At 46.4% G+C, this 21,194-nt stretch overlaps 2 protein-coding genes across 2 annotated transcripts in view; both read right to left on the bottom strand.

The window, feature by feature from the left end:
- Positions 1-149: 149 nt before the first annotated feature.
- pdia8 (protein disulfide isomerase family A, member 8) lies at positions 150-11,847 on the bottom strand (the record flags this gene model as incomplete). Its single annotated transcript, XM_079749319.1, has 13 exons — positions 150-553; positions 978-1,035; positions 1,502-1,581; positions 1,922-2,050; positions 2,727-2,835; positions 3,905-4,087; positions 5,122-5,247; positions 5,773-5,883; positions 6,672-6,828; positions 7,389-7,496; positions 7,926-8,043; positions 8,414-8,492; positions 11,675-11,847. The coding sequence occupies 13 exons, from the start codon at positions 11,845-11,847 to the stop codon at positions 464-466; spliced, it is 1,521 nt and encodes a 506-aa protein (XP_079605445.1). The 3' UTR covers positions 150-463.
- Positions 11,848-12,349: 502 nt separating this feature from the next.
- Positions 12,350-21,194, bottom strand: part of gon4la (gon-4 like a) — a 19,128-nt gene continuing 10,283 nt past the window's right edge. Inside the window, exons 18-22 of the mRNA XM_079749317.1 lie at positions 18,874-19,021; positions 18,024-18,143; positions 16,825-17,813; positions 13,282-13,384; positions 12,350-13,071 (exon numbers count right to left, since the gene is read on the bottom strand). Coding sequence (XP_079605443.1) covers positions 12,934-13,071; positions 13,282-13,384; positions 16,825-17,813; positions 18,024-18,143; positions 18,874-19,021 — 1,498 coding nt within the window. The 3' untranslated portion in view covers positions 12,350-12,933. The remainder of the gene's footprint in view (positions 13,072-13,281; positions 13,385-16,824; positions 17,814-18,023; positions 18,144-18,873; positions 19,022-21,194) is intronic.

The following is a 21,194-nucleotide window of genomic DNA, read 5'->3' as shown; positions in this document are numbered from 1 at the left end:
TTCAGACATGTCCCTCAGTGTGTGGTTAAGGGGTTCAGACATGTCCCTCAGTGTGTGGTTAAGGGGGACATGTTCCTCCGCCTGTGGTTTAGGGGGACATGTCCCTCTGTGTGTGGTTAAGGAGGACAGACATGTCCCTCAGTGTGTGGTTAAGGGGACATGTCCCTCAGTGTGTGGTTAAGGGGACATGTCCCTCAGTGTGTGGTTTAGGAGGACAGACATGTCCCTCAGTGTGTGGTTAAGGGGTTAGGAATCCCTTTGGCATTTGTTAACATCACAGATTCAATTGTTCAGGGTTATAAAGGTTGTTGAGTTGCCGGTGAAGGTGCGGCTGTCGGACGCCGCAGCGTCCGTTTCGAACCGTCGCGCTCTGGTCCGGCAGCTTCGCCGTTACAACCGGCCATGGTGTTCGTGTGGCCATGGCAACCGATGTTCGTGTCGCCGTGGTAACGTGTCCTGACGGTCAGAGCTCTTCCCGAACTCCGTTGAGCACCAGCGGCCGTCTGGACTCCCTCTTCAGGAACTTCAGGAAGTCCCTCAGCTCCCGGGTTCCCTGGAAGCACAAGAACCGCTGGACTGAGAACCCAAACCACGGGGCTGAGAACCCAAACCACGGGGCTGAGAACCCAAACCACGGGGCTGAGAACCCAAACCACGGGGCTGGAACCCAAACCACAGTACACACTACACTACACAGTGGACACTACACTACACACTACACTACACAGTGGACACTACACTACACACTACACTACACAGTGGACACTACACTACACAGTGGACACTACACTACACACTACACTACACACTACACACTACACTACACAGTGGACACTACACTACACACTACACTACACAGTGGACACTACACTACACAGTGGACACTACACTACACACTACACTACACAGTGTAATGATGATGGTGCGCATTAGTGCATGCGTGGATGTATGTATTTGTGCGTGAGTCAGTGTGTTACCTCATATCGAATGGGCTGATCCTTCTTTCCTACCGGAGCAAAATAAATGGTCGGAAACCTAAAGAGGAAGAGGAGGAGAGACACACAATCAGTCTGGAAGTCACTAGGGGTCACTAGGGGTCACTAGAGGTCACTAGAGGTCACTAGGGGTCAGGGTGATCACAGAGGGTCAGAGGTCAGGCTGATCACAGAGGGTCAGAGGTCAGGCTGATCACAGAGGGTCAGAGGTCAGGCTGATCTCAGAGGTCAGGCTGATCACAGAGGGTCAGAGGTCAGGGGGATCACAGAGGGTCAGAGGTCAGGCTGATCACAGAGGGTCAGAGGTCAGGGGGATCAAAGCGGGTCATAGGTCAGGGTGATGAGGGTCACTCAGATCTTTAAGGACCTTTTGTCCAGAGAGTTTTACCTTTTGTGATCATATTATTGCAGTATTTGTACGATTAGGCATTCTTTTCATGAATCAAAGTGCCAATAAGGAGTAAGCAGTGAGTGAGTGAATGATTGAGAGAGTGAGAGTGTTTTACCCTTGGACATCGTAGCCTAGCGGAACATCGTTAGCCGTAGCGTCCATCTCAGCAATGATGAGGTTTGGATCCAAGTAGAGCTGGCAATAAGAAAAATAATGTATATAAATATAGGTATAGATATAGGTGATATAGACCTGCTCAGCCAGCTCGGTGTAGAGGTATAGATATAGAGGATATAGACCTGCTCAGCCAGCTCAGTGTAGAGGTATAGATATAGAGGATATAGACCTGCTCAGCCAGCTCGGTGTAGAGGCATAGATATAGAGGATATAGACCTGCTCAGCCAGCTCGGTGTAGAGGTATAGATGTAGAGGATATAGACCTGCTCAGCCAGCTCGGTGTAGAGGTATAGATATAGAGAATATAGATCCTGCTCAGCCAGCTCGGTGTAGAGGTATAGATATAGGGGATATAGACCTGCTCAGCCAGCTCGGTGTAGACTGGGGTCAGCTTCTTGCAGTGCGGGCAGCGGGGGGAGAAGAACTGAACAAGAACATCTTTCTCCGGCTGGTTGACCACTTCTTCGAAAGACTCTGCTACAAGCACCTCCACACACACGCGCACACGCACACACACACACACACACACACACACACACACACACACACACAGTTACTACATGATAGACGGGTGATGGGGCGAGCTGATGGGGTTAAGTGATGGGGTTAGGTGATGCGGTTTAGTGATGGGGTTAGGTGATGGGGTTAGGTGATGGGGTTAAGTGATGGGGTTAAGTGATGGGGTTAGGTGATGGGGTTAAGTGATGGGGTTAGGTGATGGGGTTAAGTGATGGGGTTTAGTGATGGGGTTAGGTGATGGGGTTAGGTGATGGGGTTTAGTGATGGGTTAGGTGATGCAGTTTAGTGATGGGGTTAGGTGATGCAGTTTAGTGATGGGGTTAGGTGATGGGGTTAAGTGATGGGGTTAGCTGATGCGGTTTAGTGATGGGGTTAGGTAATGCGGTTTAGTGAAGGGGTTAGGTGATGGGGTTAAGTGATGGGGTTAGGTGATGCGGTTTAGTGATGGGGTTAGGTGATGCGGTTTAGTGATGGGGTTTAGTGATGGGGTTTAGTGATGGGGTTAGGTGATGCGGTTTAGTGATGGGGTTAGGTGATGGGGTTAAATGATGGGGTTAGGTGATGCGGTTTAGTGATGGGGTTAGGTGATGCGGTTTAGTGATGGGGTGAGCTGATGGGGTTTAGTGATGGGGTTAGGTGCTTACCTTGACAGGTGAGTTGTTGATCTCTGGGACGCTCTGGGACTTAATGAATCGCTTCAACAGACCTGAGAAATAATCATCTAAGAATCGCTCTAGAGAACTACCATCTCTCCTACACACCCAGACACACACACACACACACACACACACACACACGTGTAGGGTTAGGTAATAGTGAACTAGGGTTAGGTAATAGTGAACTAGGGTTATGTTATAGTAAACTAGGGTTAGGTAATAGGGAACTAGGGTTATGTTATAGTGAACTAGGGTTATTTTATAGTGAACTGGGGTTATGTTATCGTGAACTAGGGTTAGGTAATAGTGAACTAGGGTTAGGTAATAGTGAACTAGGGTTATGTTATAGTAAACTAGGGTTAGGTAATAGTGAACTAGGGTTATGTTATAGTGAACTGGGGTTAGGTCATAGTGAACTAGGGTTATGTTATAGTGAACTGGGTTATGTTATAGTGAACTGGGTTAGGTAATAGTGAACTGGGGTTATGTTATAGTGAACTGGGTTAGGTAATAGTGAACTGGGGTTATGTTATAGTGAACTGGGGTTAGGTCATAATGAACTAGGGTGATGTTATCGTGAACTAGGGTTAGGTAATAGGGAACTAGGGTTAGGTAATAGTGAACTGGGGTTATGTTATAGTGAACTAGGGTTAGATAATAGGGAACTAGGGTTATGTTTTAGTGAACTAGGGTTAGGTAATAGTGAACTAGGGTTAGGTAATAGTGAACTAGGGTTATGTTATCGTGAACTAGGGTTAGGTAATAGTGAACTACGGTTATGTTATAGTGAACTGGGGTTATGTTATCGTGAACTAGGGTTATGTTATAGTGAACTGGGGTTAGGTAATAGTGAACTAGGGTTATGTTATAGTGAACTGGGTTAGGTAATAGTGAACTGGGGTTATGTTATATTGAACTAGGGTTAGGTCATAGTGAACTACGGTTATGTTATAGTGAACTGGGGTTAGGTCATAGTGAACTGGGGTTATGTTATAGTGAACTGGGTTAGGTAATAGTGAACTGGGGTTATGTTATAGTGAACTGGGGTTATGTTATAGTGAACTGGGGTTAGGTCATAGTGAACTGGGGTTATGTTATCGTGAACTGGGGTTATGTTATAGTGAACTGGGGTTAGGTCATAGTGAACTGGGTTGTGGTGTACTAACGTGAACTCCTCTCTCATGGTGAACTTGTGTCCCAGTCGGGTCTTGATGGTGACCACTGGGAGCTCCGTAGCCTCGGACATCCCCAGACCAAAGTCTTCCTCCAGCTCAGACAGGAAGTCATGCTTATTGGCCACCGCAAAGCTGAGCCCCCGCGAAGAGTAGCGGGAAGCCACCTTCATCACCCTGCAGAGACACAAGGGTTAGAGTCACTGGTGGGAGCGGGACTGGTCTGGGAGAAGGACTGGAGGCGGGACTGGTCTGGGAGCGGGACTGGTGTGGGAGCAGTGTTGGTGGTTAGGGTTAGGACTGGTTTGTGTGGGAGCAGTGTTGGTGGTTAGGGTTAGGACTGGTTAGTGTGGGAGCAGTGTTGGTGGTTAGGGTTAGGACTGGTTAGTGTGGGAGCAGTGTTGGTGGTTAGGGTTAGGACTGGTTTGTGTGGGAGCAGTGTTGGTGGTTAGGGTTAGGACTGGTTAGTGTGGGAGCAGTGTTGGTGGTTAGGGTTAGGACTGGTTAGTGTGGGAGCAGTGATGGTGGTTAGGGTTAGGACTGGTGGCTGTGGGAGCAGTTTTGGTGGTTAGGGTTAGGACTGGTTGCTGTGGGAGCAGTGATGGTGGTTAGGGTTTGGACTGGTGGGTCTGGGAGAGTAAAACATGTAACACAGATGATTCTTAATGATGATGATACGTCAATCTGTCTGTGTGTCTGTCTATGTGTCTGTCTGTGTGTCTGTCTGTGTGTCTGTCTGTGTGTCTGACTGAGTGTCTGCCTGTCTGTGTGTCTGACTGAGTGTCTGCCTGTCTGTGTGTCTGACTGAGTGTCTGCCTGTCTGTGTGTCTGTCTATGTGTCTGTCTGTGTGTCTGTTTGCCTGTCTAAGTGTCTGTCTGTCTGTCTGTCTGTCTGTGTGTCTGTCTTAGTGTCTGCCTGTCTGTGTGTCTGTCTGTGTGTCTGTCTGCCTGTGTGTCTGTCTGCCTGTCTGAGTGTCTCTGTGTCTGTCTGCCTGTCTGTGTGTATGTCTGCCTGTCTGTGTGTCTGTCTATGTGTCTGTCTGAGTGTCTGTCTGTGTGTCTGTCTGAGTGTCTGCCTGTGTGTCTGTCTGAGTGTCTGCCTGTCTGTGTGTCTGTCTGCCTGTCTGCCTGTCTGCCTGTCTGTGTGTCTGTGTGTCTGTCTACCTGTCTGCCTGTCTGCCTGTCTGCCTGTCTGCCTGTCTGTGCGTTACCGGTTCCTCCAGTATTTGGAGCCGGTGGGGTTCCGCCTGTAGTCCAGGTCGTAGTAAACAGTCAGCAGGTCTCGGACTCGCAACCTCTCCTTATTCTCCAGAGTTAGATGAGGACACAGTCCGTACCTAGGAGAGAGACACTGTAAACATATAGAAATACAACATGTGGCTCTATATAGAAATACAACAACATCTCTATATAGAAATACAACAACATGCAGCTCTATATAGAAATACACCAACATCTCTATATAGAAATACAAAATCTGGCTCTCTAGAAATACAACAACATCTCTATATAGAAATACAACAACATCTCTATATAGAAATACAAAATCTGGCTCTCTATAGAAATACAACAACATCTGGCTCTATATAGAAATACAATATCTCTATATAGAAATACATCATCATCATCTCTATATAGAAGTACAACATCTCTATACAGAAACACAAAATCTGGCTCTATATAGAAACACAAAACCATATGGCTCTTTATAGAAACACAAAATCTGTCTCTATAAAGAAACACAAAATCTGGCTCTATATAGAAACACAAAACCATGTGGCTCTTTACAGAAACACAACATCTGGCTCTTTACAGAAACACAACATCTGTCTCTCTGTAGAAACACAACAGCGTTTTCTTACAGGCCGTCTCTGATAAACCTGCGGAGGGCGGCCACAGACACCGGGTCTGCGAAGAGGACGGAGCCTTCCTCAAACCTGCTGGAGAGCCTGGGGGGACGGAACAACACCACACTGCGCGCACACACACACACACACACACACACACACACACACACATTTACACCGACAGATCCTTTGACCCTCGTTGTAATTAATATGTTAACACGATCAAAACATGCATTTATTGCAGAGGCCTTTCAATCTGGATGGACTAACAGAACCTGGTCTCTACTGGTACTAACAGAACCAGGTGGTCCTGATCTCTACTGGTACTAACAGAACCAGGTGGTCTCTACTGGTACTAACAGAACCAGGTGGTCCTGGTCTCTACTGGTACTAACAGAACCAGGTGGTCTCTACTGGTACTAACAGAACCAGGTGGTCTCTACTGGTACTAACAGAACCAGGTGGTCCTGGTCTCTACTGGTACTAACAGAACCAGGTGGTCTCTACTGGTACTAACAGAACCAGGTGGTCTCTACTGGTACTAACAGAACCAGGTGGTCCAGGTCTCTACTGGTACTAACAGAACCAGGTGGGCCCGGTCTCTACTGGTACTAATAGAACCAGGTGGTCTCTACTGGTACTAACAGAACCAGGTGGTCTCTACTGGTACTAACAGAACCAGGTGGTCTCTACTGGTACTAACAGAACCAGGTGGTCTCTACTGGTACTAACAGAACCAGGTGGTCTCTACTGGTACTAACAGAACCAGGTGGTCCTGGTCTCTACTGGTACTAACAGAACCAGGTGGGCCCAGTCTCTACTGGTACTAATAGAACCAGGTGGTCTCTACTGGTTCTAACAGAACCAGGTGGGCCCGGGCCTGGTGGCTCCAGTGAGATAAGACCTCAACCTACTGCTGCTGGAGGGTTTGAGGGCCCCCCAGTTGAGGGTCTAGGCTGTGAGGGCCCCCCAGGTCCGGTTCTACGCTGTGAGCGAAGCGGAACTGTTCTCTGAGCTGTGCTGCCGCCTTCAGGAACTCCGGTAGACCAGTAGAGCCTGGAGGGAAGAACCCTACAGAACATATAGAACACAGTAGAACCCTTTAGAACACAATGGAACCTTAAAGGAAACAATGGAACATAGTAGAACCCTTTAGAACACAATATAACTCTACAGGACACAATAGAACACAGTAGAACCCTTCAGGACACAATAGAACGCAACATAACCCTTAAGAACGCAATAGAATACAATAGAATAAAGAAGAACACAGTAGCACACAAAATAACACAAAAGAAGCCAATATTACACAATTGAACATTTGAAACACAGAAGACCACAAAAGATCACAATACAAGGCAGTAGAGCCCAATAGCCAGCGGCGTTGGGGTACGCTAATCGGTTCACTTCGCTAGGGCGGCGCCTCAGGTTAAACTCACTAACGAGCAGGAGATCATCAAAAAACGAGAGGTTGCGGGCGACATGCTCAAAGTGATCACCAGAAAAGGAAACTTGGAACTGGTGTCTACTCACGTTCACTAAATGATCGACTGGCTGCTGTTACCTAAAGAGCTGCAAACACCGCCAGCGTCATCGGTGAGAATGAGGAATAGAAAACAATCATATCTTACCCACAACGCTGGGCTCGTAGTTATTGACGAAGGCTTGGAGGTCTTCCTCAGTTCTTAAAGGGACAGAGTCTGGTCCGGTCTGCGTCCGCATGTACTGGACGATCCCATCTAGGTTAAGGGCGAGGGTGAGGGGTAGGGTTAGGGTTCAGAGAGTCTCAGTGAGGAGAGAGCATTCACACTGCTACAATGTCATATACCCTGACATATACCCTGTCATATACCCAGTCCTGTACCATGTCCTGTGCCATGTCATATACCCTGACATGTACCCAGTCCTGTACCATGTCCTGTGCCATGTCATATACCCTGACATGTACCCAGTCCTGTACCATGTCATATACCCTGACATGTACCTTGTCATATACCCTGTCCTGTACCATGTCATATACCCTGACATGTACCCAGTCCTGTACCCTGTCATATACCCTGACATGTACCCAGTCCTGTACCACGTCATATACCCTGACATGTACCCAGTCCAGGCCCAGTTGATAACATGTCTGACTGACATGAACCCTGTGTTCCCCACATGCGTACCTGCTGTCCGGGGGCCGGTGTAGCTCCCCGCGTCGACACCGTTCCTGAACACCTTGAGCAGGGGGTAAGCAGACGCCCCGAAACCCTTGCACGTGTCTGGGTTAGCAGTACAGTCCACCTGTAGCACATAACATGTGGCTGGGTTAGCATAAGGACATGTTTCTGGGTTAGCGTAATAACATATGTCTGGGTTAGCATAATAACATGTGTCTGGGTTAGCATAATAGCATGTGTCTGGGATAGCAGTACAGTCCACCTGTAGCATAATAAAGTCTGTTGGTTAGCACAATAACATGTGTGTTGGTTAGCATGATAACATGTGTCTGGGTTAGCATAATAACATGCGTCTGGGTTAACACAATAACATGTGTCTGGGTTAGCACAATAACATGTGTCTGGGTTAGCATAATAACATGTGTCTGGGATAGCATAATAAGATGTGTCTGGGTTAGCATAAAAACATGTGTAATGTGCAATAGGTGATGGACCTTCGCCAGCTGGACGGACCCCTTCAGCCGGGAAGCTGCCTTGGCGAAGTCTGGAGCCAACTTCTTACAGTGACCACACCTGAGGAGAGAGAGGTACAGACTCTTAACATGGCTCTAGAAAAAGGTACAGACTCTTAACCTGGCTCTAGAAAACAGGTACAGACTCTTAACATGGCTCTAGAAAAAGGTAGACTCTCAACATGGCTCTAGAAAAAGGTACAGACTCTTAACATAGCTCTAGAGCAGGGGTGGGGAACGTCCGGCCTCCGGGCCGTATACGGCCCGCGAGGCCATTTCAACTGGCCCGCAATGCAATACAATTTTTATATTTTATATCTTCATATATGCATACATGAATAAAAAAAAAAAATCAGGAAAAAAAAATATATCGCCCGTCATTAGTTTTCCGAGAGAGAGTCCTATGTCCGAGTCAACGTCAGGGTCAGTGAATACAGCATGTGATGTACGTACCACTGCATTGGGTCGGAGTGACTGACACATGACAAGTACCGACACAGACAAGTGATGCATCATGGCGACTGTCAAGAAAAGGAAGGTGGACGCAGAATGCCGCGTATTTCAGGAAAAATGGACAAATGACTTTTTCTTTGTTGAAGTGAAAGGCAAGCCAGTGTGCCTAGTTTGTGGCGAGGCGCTTGCGGTGATGAAAAAGGCCAATGTCGAGCGCCATTACAGCTCGAAACATGCTAAACTCGACGAGTTGAAAGGACAAATGCGTTTGGATAAAATGAACGCTCTTCGTCGGAGTTTGGGTGCTCAACAAGCAGCTTTCACACGGCCACAGACTGACAGAGAGAATATTACGCGTGCAAGTTTTGTTGTGAGTGAACTGATAGCCACGAAGCTGAAACCTCACGCTGAAGGAGAGTTCGTGAAGGAGTGCCTCGTAGCCGCCGCGGAGCTGCTCGCGCCCGACAAAGTGAAATTATTTCAAAGCGTCAGTTTGTCCCGGAGAACCGTTTCAGAAAGGATTACTGATATGGCGCAAGATATTGAAAAAACACTCAAGAACACTGCAAGAGACTTTGAGTATTTTTCTCTGGCCTGTGACGAGACAACAGACATCACACACAGCGCAGCTTGCCATTTTTCTGCGTGGGATTACGTCTGAGTTTGAAACAAAGGAGGAGTTGCTGTCTTTGCAAGCCATGCATGGCACTACTAAAGGTGAGGATTTGTTCAATCAAGTTATTGTGGCCATGAACAATTTTGAACTGCCATTTGAGAAGTTGAGCGGCATCGCCACTGACGGAGCTCCCGCAGTGGTTGGCGCGCAAAAAGGATTGACTGCTTTAGTCAAAAAAGAAATGAGCCGACTGAGTCTGGATCCAAGTGATTTAGTTGTATGCCACTGTATCATACATCGAGAGAGTTTGTGTGCACATTCCCTGAAGCTTAACAATGTGATGAAAACAGTTGTGTCCACCATAAACTTCATTAAAAGCAGAGGGCTGAACAACCGCCAGTTCAAGGAGTTACTCAGCGAGCTTGAGTCAGAGTATGGTGATCTGGTTTATCATTGTGAAGTGCGATGGCTGAGTCGTGCAAATATGCTCGCACGGTTTTATACACTGCGGGAAGAAGTCAGACGCTTCATGGAGATGAAGGGTAAACCTGTCATGGAGCTCAGTGATGGCAAGTTCCTCCGTGATCTGGCTTTCATGGTGGACATCAGCAAGCACCTGTCAGAGCTAAACATCAAGCTGCAAGGTCCCAACCAGCTCATCAGCTCTCTGCTTTCAAATGTGAAATCATTTGAAGTGAAGTTAAGGCTGTGGCAAGGACAGCTGGAAAGGGGAAACACTGTGCACTTTCCCACCCTACAAGAACAAAAGCCTGATGTTACGACTGAATATGCTGGTGAGTGTGCAAAACTCATCCAGGCATTTGATGAGAGGTTTCATGATGTGAAAAATATACAAAAGGAACTCGACGTGTTTGCGACACCATTTAATGTGCAACCGTCTGATGTGCCAGATAACCTCCAAATGGAAATAATTGATCTGCAAAACAACAACGAGCTCAAAGCCAAGTACCACAACCTTTCTCTGCTGGACTTTTACAAACTGTATGTTCGTGCTGAGGATTTTCCCATCCTGAGGAGACATGCCCTGAAGTTTGCATCTCTGTTTGGGACAACGTATCGCTGTGAACAGTTCTTTTCAAAACTGACTCTTGCAAAGACTCGCTTCCGCTCAAGACTGACTGACTCAAACTTGGAAAACCAGCTTCGAGTAGCATCATCATCACTGCCAGCTGACATCAGACGCCTTGCTAGAGAAAAACAGTTCCAGCCATCACATTAGGTGAGTCTAGAAATGCAGAAAACATGAGGCTTAGTAACACAGCAGTTATAGACTTTTTTTGTCTTTTTTTTCATCTTTAGTTATGTGTTCATAATGGTATGGCCCTCTGAGGACTTTGGAAAAATTGAAATGGCCCTTGATGTGAAAAAGGTTCCCCACCCCTGCTCTACAGAAAGGTACAGACTCAAAAAGATACAGACTCCTAGCTCTAGAGGGGTACAGATGCCTAGCTCTAGAGAAATGTATAGACTCATAGCTCTAGATACAGACTCCTAGCTCTGGATACAGACTCCTAGCTCTGGATACAGACTCCTAGCTATAGATACAGACTCCTAGCTATAGATACAGAGAGGGGTACAGATGCCTAGCTATAGAGAAAAGTACAGACATGATACATGACAGATACATAAGTGTTATTTGTAGTTGATAGTAGTGTTAGTTACAGACAGTAATAGATACATAATAGTGTTAGTTATTGTGAGATGAATAGTGTTAGTTACATGATAGATACATGATAGTGCTAATTCTATTAAATGGTATATCATGGTCATATTAAATAGATAAATAATAGTGTTAAGTTACATGATAGATACATAATGCTGTTAGTATAGTTAGATGAATAGCGTTAGTTACATCGAAATATAGATGATAGATACATAGTGGTGTTAGTTAAAGTGAGATGAATAGTGTTAGTTACATCATAATATACATGATAGATACATAATGGTGTTAGTTATAGTTAGATTAATAGTGTTAGATACATAATAGTGTTAGTTGTATTAAGATGAATAGTGTTAGTTACATCACAGATACATGATAGTGTTACTTGTAGTTAGATGAATAGTGTTAGTTACATCACAGATACATGATAGCGCCGGTTCTATCAAACGGGAGAGATACACAATAGACGGTGCGAGAAGCTCGAGCCGGTTACCATGGCGCGTGGAACATCACCAGCAGGGTCTCGTGCTCCGCCGCCAGGTACTCGAACTCCTCATCTCCGAGCTCGAGCACGTCGCGCCTGTCGCCCAGTGTCAGCGCGAGGACGCAGAGCAGGGCGAGCGGCACGCTTCCTCTCATGGTCAGAACAGAGCGAAGTTCATTCATTCATGAATCACAACAAAGACAAGGCGCTCCCTGCTGTCAGCCGTGCGGGCGGGACGTAAACACTACCACCGCAACGGGAGCCTCCTATTGGTGGAGCCGGCTGATGCGATGTAAGGAAACTATTGGTCAGGTGATCTGTCAATCATACTAACCCAACCTATTGGCGTTTGTCTTTTTATTATGTACTTCTTACGTTTGTAGATAATATACATCCTTACATCTACATAGCTATCAACAGCGCTATAATTTATTATTTGTTTGTTGCTATAAATATATAAGATAATTATAAAGGGTAATGCAGGTTTAATAGATGAGCTCAACGGCTTTATTCCTCATTATGCATTCCTATAACTATAAGCTAATTATAAAGGGTAATGAAAATGGCAAAATTTAAAGTGTACCACACTGACATTAACACAAATACTGGAGCCCAAGAGACTGACGTCACACACACATTCAATCTCATGTTTATTCCAAAACCATTCCAAAGAAACAACTCAACTAATTCTGGTCAGTCATTGGTTGATGGCCCAACAGGAAGTGACGCAGGGCAGGAAGTGACACGCGTCCTGCTGGAGGAGTATAAATGGAGGGTGGCTTTGAGTAGTATAGTAGTGCAGCTCCCAGTATAACCAGTAGACTATAGTAGTGCAGCTCCCAGTATAACCAGAAGACTATAGTAGTGCAGCTCCCAGTATAACCAGTAGACTATAGTAGTGCAGCTCCCAGTATAACCAGTAGACTATAGTAGTGCAGCTCCCAGTATAACCAGTAGACTATAGCAGTGCAGCTACCAGTATAACCATGAGACTATAGTAGGACTGGGCAGCTCCCATTATAACCAGTGGACTTTAGCGGTGCTGGTTGACTCCCATTATAACCAGTAGACTACAGTAATACTGGCAAGCTCCCAGTATAACCAGTAGACTATAGCGGTGCTGGTTGGCTCCCAGTTGTACCAGTAGACTATAGTGGTGACGGGCAGCTCCCAGTACAACCAGTAGACTATGGTGGTACATTCGGGACTCGGACGTCTGAGGATGAGTTGTAGTTCGAGCAAAAAGCTTGAGCGTGATTGGCCAGTTTTCAGTCAGGGGCTGCTTCCTGGTCTCTGATTGGGCGATGGGCTGCTTCCTGGCCTCTGATTGGCTGACGGGCCGGGGAGCTGGATTTCTGTTTCGCGGACTGGAAGAGTTTCATCAACTGGTGGAAACGATCACAGACCTGGAGAGAGGAAAGGAGACAAGGAGAGGAGAGGAGAGAGGATAGTAGGGTAAACACGGTCTAACTGCTTTACATGTTATGAAAACTAACTATTAACAGTACTAGATTATAATCTACTAGTTTATAATCTCTAGATTTTAAACTGTAACTAGTTTATAACCAGTTTTACTTGATTGGACGTTTGTTCTGTGTGTAGTTCCGGTCTCTCACCTGATTGGACGTTTTGTTCCCCAGGCGGGCGGCGAGGAGGCAGAACGTGTTCTGATTGGCTCCCATCCTCTGACAGCTCATCAGGATGGAACGGTCCAACTCCCTGTAGGGGGGGTGGGGGGGTCAGGGTTATTAACACACACACACACACACACACACACACACACACACACACACACACACACACACACACACACACACACACACACTGTTGAAGCCATTACACTGATTTGTGTTTTACCTATGCTAGGGCTGCACAATATATCGAATTTTTATCGCGATGACGATATTGGCTTCCGACGGTGACATGTTGTGTTCTCGCAATATTTTCGCGATATTTTTTTAAATAATGCTTCCACAAACAAAGGAAAACGAAAAAAGAAACGAGCCCCGCCCATGCAGTATACGCTCTACCTCCGCTGCAAACCAAGCGCTCGCTGTACACCTGCGGTCTGCGACTGCGTGAGTACATCGGCGGCGGCGCGAAGCCTGGAAAAGACCGATTACTTTGAAAGACAAACACAATTAGGCCTACAATGTCTGAAGCAGTTGAGGTCGACGAGCTCGTCCCTCGTCGCGGATCTTCTTCCGTTATATGGGAGTATTTCGGATTTAGGCCAAGTGATACAAACCAGCAAAAAACAATGTGCAAAGGGTGCCGGAGAGTTGTGGCTGCTTCGCATGGCAACACAACAAATTTATTCAGCCACCTGAAAGCTCACCACAGAATCCAATATGAGGTTTGCATGAAGGCCAGAAGTGTTGCATCGGCTGATAACGTCAGCTGTCCCGGTCCCTTGTCAGCTGCAGCTCAGACTTCAATCAAGGCTAGCATGTACAGCGCAACATCATATGCCTCCAAATCACAACGACACACAGAAATCACCGATGCAATAACTTTCCATTTGGCAAAAGATGTGTCCAATAAATACCGTCAGCAATGAAGGGTTTAAAAAAATGGTTAACACACTGGACAAAAAGTATGTGATCCCCTCGCGAAATTATTTTTCCACAGTTGCATTACCTGCACTGTATGCAAAACGCCGAGGAGAAATAGAGAGGGATCTCACAGCTGTCGAGTACTTTGCCACTACCACTGATCTATGGTCAAGTAGAACGATGGAACCGTACATGAGCTTGAAAGTTCATTTCACCGATGATGATTTTGCGATGCAGAGTAGATGCCTGCAAACGGCATTTTTCCCGCAATACCACACTGGAGAGTTAATTGCCCAGGGACTGAGGGAAGCGATGGCCTCTTGGGGCTTGCAGGAGGAGAGACTTGTCTGCATTACAACAGACAATGGGTCCAATGTTGTCAAGGCAGCTTCTCTCAATAACTGGACTAGGCTGCAGTGCTTTGGCCACAGGCTCCATCTAGCAATAGGTGAGTTGAATAATATATTTATAAAAAGATTTAAAAAGAAAATGCTGATTGTGTTAATGTGTTTGAATACTTTTTAAGTAAAAATTATATTATACAGCGACTGTTCATATCCCTGCTAAACTAACCAAATAAATGTACTTAGTAACAGAAATGTATTCGTATATTAGATAGGCCTACAACAATACTAATTTAATCTTGAATAATATGATTGGGGTTGTTGTTTATCAATTGTTTAAAAAGCACAAGAAGAGAAGGTTTAACTTGCTTTAATTTAACATATGTATATTTCATGTTTCTTTTTAGAGAACGCAATGAAAGACCCTCGAATTGACAGAGCAGTGGGTCTCTGCAAGAAGCTGGTAAGCAGCTTCTCTTACAGCTGGCGGCGTAAAAGGCAGCTAGCAGAGGCACAGAGGGAGTTGAAGCTGCCAGAGCATACGCTCAAGACCGAGTGTCCCACAAGGTGGGGATCAAGGCAGGCTATGATTTCTAGAGTCCTGGAGCAGCACAAGGCCATTGCTCAAGTCTTGTCCGATGACCGAAAGGCCAGACACCTCATCCCGAGCTGGCAGGACACAGACATCCTGGAGTCCATCAGTAAAGCCCTTCAACCTCTCACTGAGTTCACTGATGCACTTTCCAGCGAAAAGTATGTCAGTGTTTCCTTTGTGAAGCCTGTCCTCCACCTGTTCAGGTCCTCCATCCTTAAAGTGCAGGATGATGAGTCAGATTTCACCTGCACCATCAAGAATAAAATCATGACCTACTTGGACGACAAGTACAACGACCCTCTCACACAGGAACTGCTAAATGTGGCCTCTTCGCTGGATCCCCGGTTCAAGCTAAGCTACACCAGTGAGGACGATGTTGGACCAATCCAAACCCGGCTGATTTTGGAGATGGGGAGGACTGCACATGCAGCCATGACAGTAGGTATTTATAATGAATAAATACAACATTTAATACAAATTAATTACATTAAGTGGATTCAATTTATGAATATAATCAAGCAATGTTAAATTTGTTTTGTTCTAGATCATTGATACTCATATTTTTCACTTTTCAAGGAGTTGGGCCAAACTGATCCCCATGGTGAGACTGCTGAGGATGTCACACATCCAAAAAAAAAAAAAGACCTTGGGGAGCTTCTTCAAGACCACTGAGGGAACCACACCGAGACCCTCTCCCGAGCAGCAACAACAGGCTATAGCCTCTGAGCTACAGTCTTACCTACAGTCAGGTAACCTAGACACTGAGGAGGACCCGCTGAGCTGGTGGAGGGAACACCAGCGACTCTACCCACGACTCGCAAAGCTGGCAAAAAAGTACTTGTGCATCCCGGCTACAAGTTCCCCTTCAGAGAGGTTTTTTAGCACTGGGGGGAATGTGGTGACCTGGCTTCGCTCATCCCTCAAGCCAGAAAATGTTGACAGGCTGGTGTTTCTTGCCAAAAACCTGTAAACTCTAAGGCAGTGCCCTTTCTGCATAGTCCTGCATTTAATTGTTTTGATTTTTTTTTTCGCTTCTAGGAGGTCACGTGAATAATAACCTATTTTACAAGTTCAACATAAATCGTTTACAATTTAAACATTGTAGAATCTTTGCCCTGTTGTTTTAAGTTGGTGTTATGTTAATGTTATGTATTCAAGTTTATGTTATATATTGTGTTATGTTATGTATTCAAGTTTCCGTGAATGTTCAATAAAAAAATGTATCACTAAAATCAATGAATAATCGTGGTAAATAATCGTGATATCAATATTGATCCAAATAATCGTGATAATCATTTTGGCAATAATCGTGCAGCCCTAACCTATGCCATATTTATCATATTCATGTGAGTAACTTATAATGAAATACTATTGATCATGCTGACGCGAAATGATTGTGATGATGATGATGCAATGATGAGGTCAGGGGGTGGTAACTATATGTAGACGTCACCTGAGCACAGGTGTTTTATTGGCTAGAGAGCGGAAGGGCAAACGATTTTCACCTGCATTACGAGATGAAGCGAGTTTTCTGTTTAAGATGAGTTTATTTTGCTGTTACGGTAACGCAATAAAGGATCGCATTGTGACACTACGAAAGGATGAATGCGCGTCGATTTACTGACCGCTCCCACACACACACACACACACACACACACACCTCACCGTGTCCACAGAACCAGTTTGTCTCCAGACGGGCTGAGGCGGACGTTGTCGGCCCAGACAGAGGAGGAGGGGCTCCTGCATTGTCCTTGTCCTCCTCCTCCTCCTCCTTGTCCTCCTCCTCCTCCTCCTCCTCCTCCCTCCTGCCCAGTGTCTGCCCCCCCCTCCCCTGGATCTGGGAGGTGCTTCTTAACCCTTGACCAAGTCCTCCACCTCCGGCTCTTCCTCCTCTCTTCAGGGCCAGCCGCGAGGCTACACGTAGGGCTAAGAGCCGCGGGGCTACACGTAGGGCTAAGAGCCGCGGGGCTACACGTAGGGCTAAGAGCCGCGAGGCTACACGTAGGGCTAAGAGCCGCGGGGCTACACGTAGGGCTAAGAGCCGCGGGGCTACCAGTAGGGCTAGGAGCCGCGGGGCTACACGTAGGGCTAAGAGCCGCGAGGCTACACGTAGGGCTAAGAGCCGCGGGGCTACACGTAGGGCTAAGAGCCGCGGGGCTACACGTAGGGCTAAGAGCCGCGGGGCTACCAGTAGGGCTAGGAGCCGCGGGGCTACACGTAGGGCTAAGAGCCGCGAGGCTACACGTAGGGCTAAGAGCCGCGGGGCTACACGTAGGGCTAAGAGCCGCGGGGCTACACGTAGGGCTAAGAGCCGCGGGGCTACACGTAGGGCTAAGAGCCGCGGGGCCAGGGGTGGGGGCGGGGCCAGGGCAGGGGGCGGGGCCAGGGCAGGGGGCGGGGCCAGGGCTGCTGGCCTGCACCAGGACGAAGCCCATGTGTTGGAAGGCCAGGTTGGGGGGGAGGAGGGGGGGATACGTCTGTCCTGCCGGGACACTGAACCTCCTGCTGAGTAGGATTCTATGGCAACGGCGCGACCGCCGGACACCAGTGGGTATTATGGTCTGGAGGGGGGAGGAGCTAGGTGTGATGGTCTGGAGGGGGGAGGAGCTAGGTGTGATGGTCTGGAGCGAGGAGTAGATGATTGGCAGACTCCTCTGAAAGAGAAACAGAATCCCATTCAGTTCTCCATCTGATTTCTCGATGGAATAATAGGTAGAAAACTCGATTTCTTGAACAATTGGTAAATGTACAGTACATATCCACACACACACACAGACACAGACACAGACACACACACACACACTTCGTTCCTTAGTAGTGGTATGTCAGTATGGACCCATCATAAGTAGAAGTTGTAGACCCACAGAGAGCCAGGCAGGCAGCAGTCTCTGGTCCCTCTCCACTGGGGGGCGCTGTCCCGCTGGCTCCACCCTGCTGCTGCAGGCGGCCGGCATCAAACCCACGGCCCGCTGGGACCGGTACATCTGGACACAAGCACGGAAGCAGGAGTGGATTGGGTCCAAACTCACGTATCAAACCTCACAATTAAGATATCAAACCTCACCATTAAGATATCAAACCTCACCATTACGATATCAAACTAGTTATCCAGCTTTAGAACCTATTGGTCCAGCTCTAGAACCTTGTCTAGTGGTCCATTTGTAGAACCTTGTCTAGTGGTCCAGCTCTAGAACCTTGTCTAGTGGTCCATTTGTAGAACCTTGTCTAGTGGTCCAGCTCTAGAACCGTGTCCAGTGGTCCAGCAGTAGAACCTAGGGGTCCAGCTCTAGAACCTAGGGGTCCAGCTCTAGAACCGTGTCCAGTGGTCCAGCTGTAGAACCTAGCGGTCCAGCTGTAGAACCTAGTGGTCCAGCTCTAGAACCTAGCGGTCCAGCTCTAGAACCGTGTCCAGTGGTCCAGCAGTAGAACCTAGTGGTCCAGCAGTAGAACCTAGCGGTCCAGCTCTAGAACCGTGTCCAGTGGTCCAGCTCTAGAACCGTATCCAGTGGTCCAGCTGTAGAACCTAGCGGTCCAGCTGTAGAACCTAGCGGTCCAGCTCTAGAACCATGTCCAGTGGTCCAGCAGTAGAACCTAGCGGTCCAGCTCTAGAACCTAGCAGTCCAGCTCTAGAACCATGTCTAGTGGTCCAGCAGTAGAACCTAGCGGTCCAGCTCTAGAACCGTGTCCAGCGGTTGACAGTGTGCGTGTGTTCACCTTGATGATGTTGTTGGGGACCCCGGCCCGACAGCACTGTTGGACTCTCTGTCGTATCTGAGCGCTGCTTCTCCGCACCAGGAAGCGAGACACCAGCTGAACCGGCTCTGCAGTCCCCTCCATGGTCCTCAGACCCAGCACCACAAGACTGCACACACACACACACACACACACACACAGAGTTTGAACGTCATGTGAAGTCATCCTCAACACTAAGTTCATCTGTGTCTGTGTTGGGGTTGTGATTGTGATAATGAGTCCATGTTGTGATAATGAGTCCATGTTGTGATAATGAGTCCATGTGGAGATAATGAGTCTGTGTTGTGGTAATGAGTCCATGTTGTGATAATGAGTCTGTGTTGAGATAATGAGTCCATGTTGTGATAATGAGTCCATGTTGTGATAATGAGTCTGTGTTGTGATAATGAGTCCATGTTGTGATAATGAGTCCATGTGGAGATAATGAGTCCATGTTGTGATAATGAGTCCATGTGGAGATAATGAGTCCATGTTGTGATAATGAGTCCATGTTGTGATAATGAGTCCATGATAAGATAATGAGTCCATGTTGTGATAATGAGTCTGTGTTGTGATAATGAGTCCATGTTGTGATAATGAGTCCAGGTTGTGATAATGAGTCTGTGTTGTGGTAATGAGTTGTGATATTGAGTCCATGTTGTGATATTGAGTCCATGTTGTGATAATGAGTCCAGGTTGTAATAATGAGTCTGTGTTGTGATAATGAGTCTGTGTTGTGATAATGAGTCCATGTTGTGATAATGAGTCTGTGTTGTGGTAATGAGTCTGTGTTGTGATAATGAGTCCAGGTTGTGATAATGAGTCTGTGTTGTGATAATGAGTCTGTGTTGTGGTAATGAGTCTGTGTTGTGGTAATGAGTCCAGGTTGTGATAATGAGTCTGTGTTGTGGTAATGAATCTGTGTTGTGGTAATGAGTCCAGGTTGTGATAATGAGTCTGTGTTGTGATAATGAGTCTGTGTTGTGATAATGAGTCTGTGTTGTGATAATGAGTCTGTGTTGTGGTAATGAGTCTGTGTTGTGATAATGAGTCCAGGTTGTGATAATGAGTCTGTGTTGTGGTAATGAGTCTGTGTTGTGGTAATGAGTCCAGGTTGTGATAATGAGTCTGTGTTGTGGTAATGAGTCCATGTTGTGATAATGAGTCCATGTTGTGATAATGAGTCCATGTGGAGATAATGAGTCTGTGTTGTGGTAATGAGTCCATGTTGTGATAATGAGTCTGTGTTGAGATAATGAGTCCATGTTGTGATAATGAGTCCATGTTGTGATAATGAGTCTGTGTTGTGATAATGAGTCCATGTTGTGATAATGAGTCCATGTGGAGATAATGAGTCCATGTTGTGATAATGAGTCCATGTTGTGATAATGAGTCCATGTGGAGATAATGAGTCCATGTTGTGATAATGAGTCCATGATAAGATAATGAGTCCATGTTGTGAAAATGAGTCTGTGTTGTGATAATGAGTCCATGTTGTGATAATGAGTCCAGGTTGTGATAATGAGTCTGTGTTGTGGTAATGACTTGTGATAATGAGTCCATGTTGTGATAATGAGTCCATGTTGTGATAATGAGTCCAGTTTGTAATAATGAGTCTGTGTTGTGATAATGAGTCTGTGTTGTGATAATGAGTCCATGTTGTGATAATGAGTCTGTGTTGTGGTAATGAGTCTGTGTTGTGATAATGAGTCCAGGCTGTGATTATGAGTCTGTGTTGTGATAATGAGTCTGTGTTGTGATAATGAGTCCAGGTTGTGATAATGAGTCTGTGTTGTGGTAATGAGTCTGTGTTGTGGTAATGAGTCCAGGTTGTGATAATGAGTCTGTGTTGTGGTAATGAGTGTGTTGTGATAATGAGTCTGTGTTGTGGTAATGAGTCCAGGTTGTGATAATGAGTCTGTGTTGTGGTAATGAGTCTGTGTTGTGATAATGAGTCCATGTTGTGATAATGAGTCTGTGTTGTGGTAATGAGTCCAGGTTGTGATAATGAGTCTGTGTTGTGGTAATGAGTCTGTGTTGTGGTAATGAGTCCAGGTTGTGATAATGAGTCTGTGTTGTGGTAATGAGTCTGTGTTGTGGTAATGAGTCCAGGTTGTGATAATGAGTCTGTGTTGTGATAATGAGTCTGTGTTGTGATAATGAGTCTGTGTTGTGGTAATGAGTCCAGGTTGTGATAATGAGTCTGTGTTGTGGTAATGAGTCTGTGTTGTGATAATGAGTCCATGTTGTGATAATGAGTCTGTGTTGTGGTAATGAGTCCAGGTTGTGATAATGAGTCTGTG

The sequence above is a fragment of the Pollachius pollachius genome (assembly GCF_949987615.1).
Source record: "Pollachius pollachius genome assembly, chromosome: 13".
In the NCBI taxonomy this organism is placed as follows: Eukaryota; Metazoa; Chordata; class Actinopteri; order Gadiformes; family Gadidae; genus Pollachius; species Pollachius pollachius.
The sequence above is the reverse complement of the archived record's forward strand: the minus strand, read 5'-3'. Positions and strand labels throughout refer to the sequence as shown.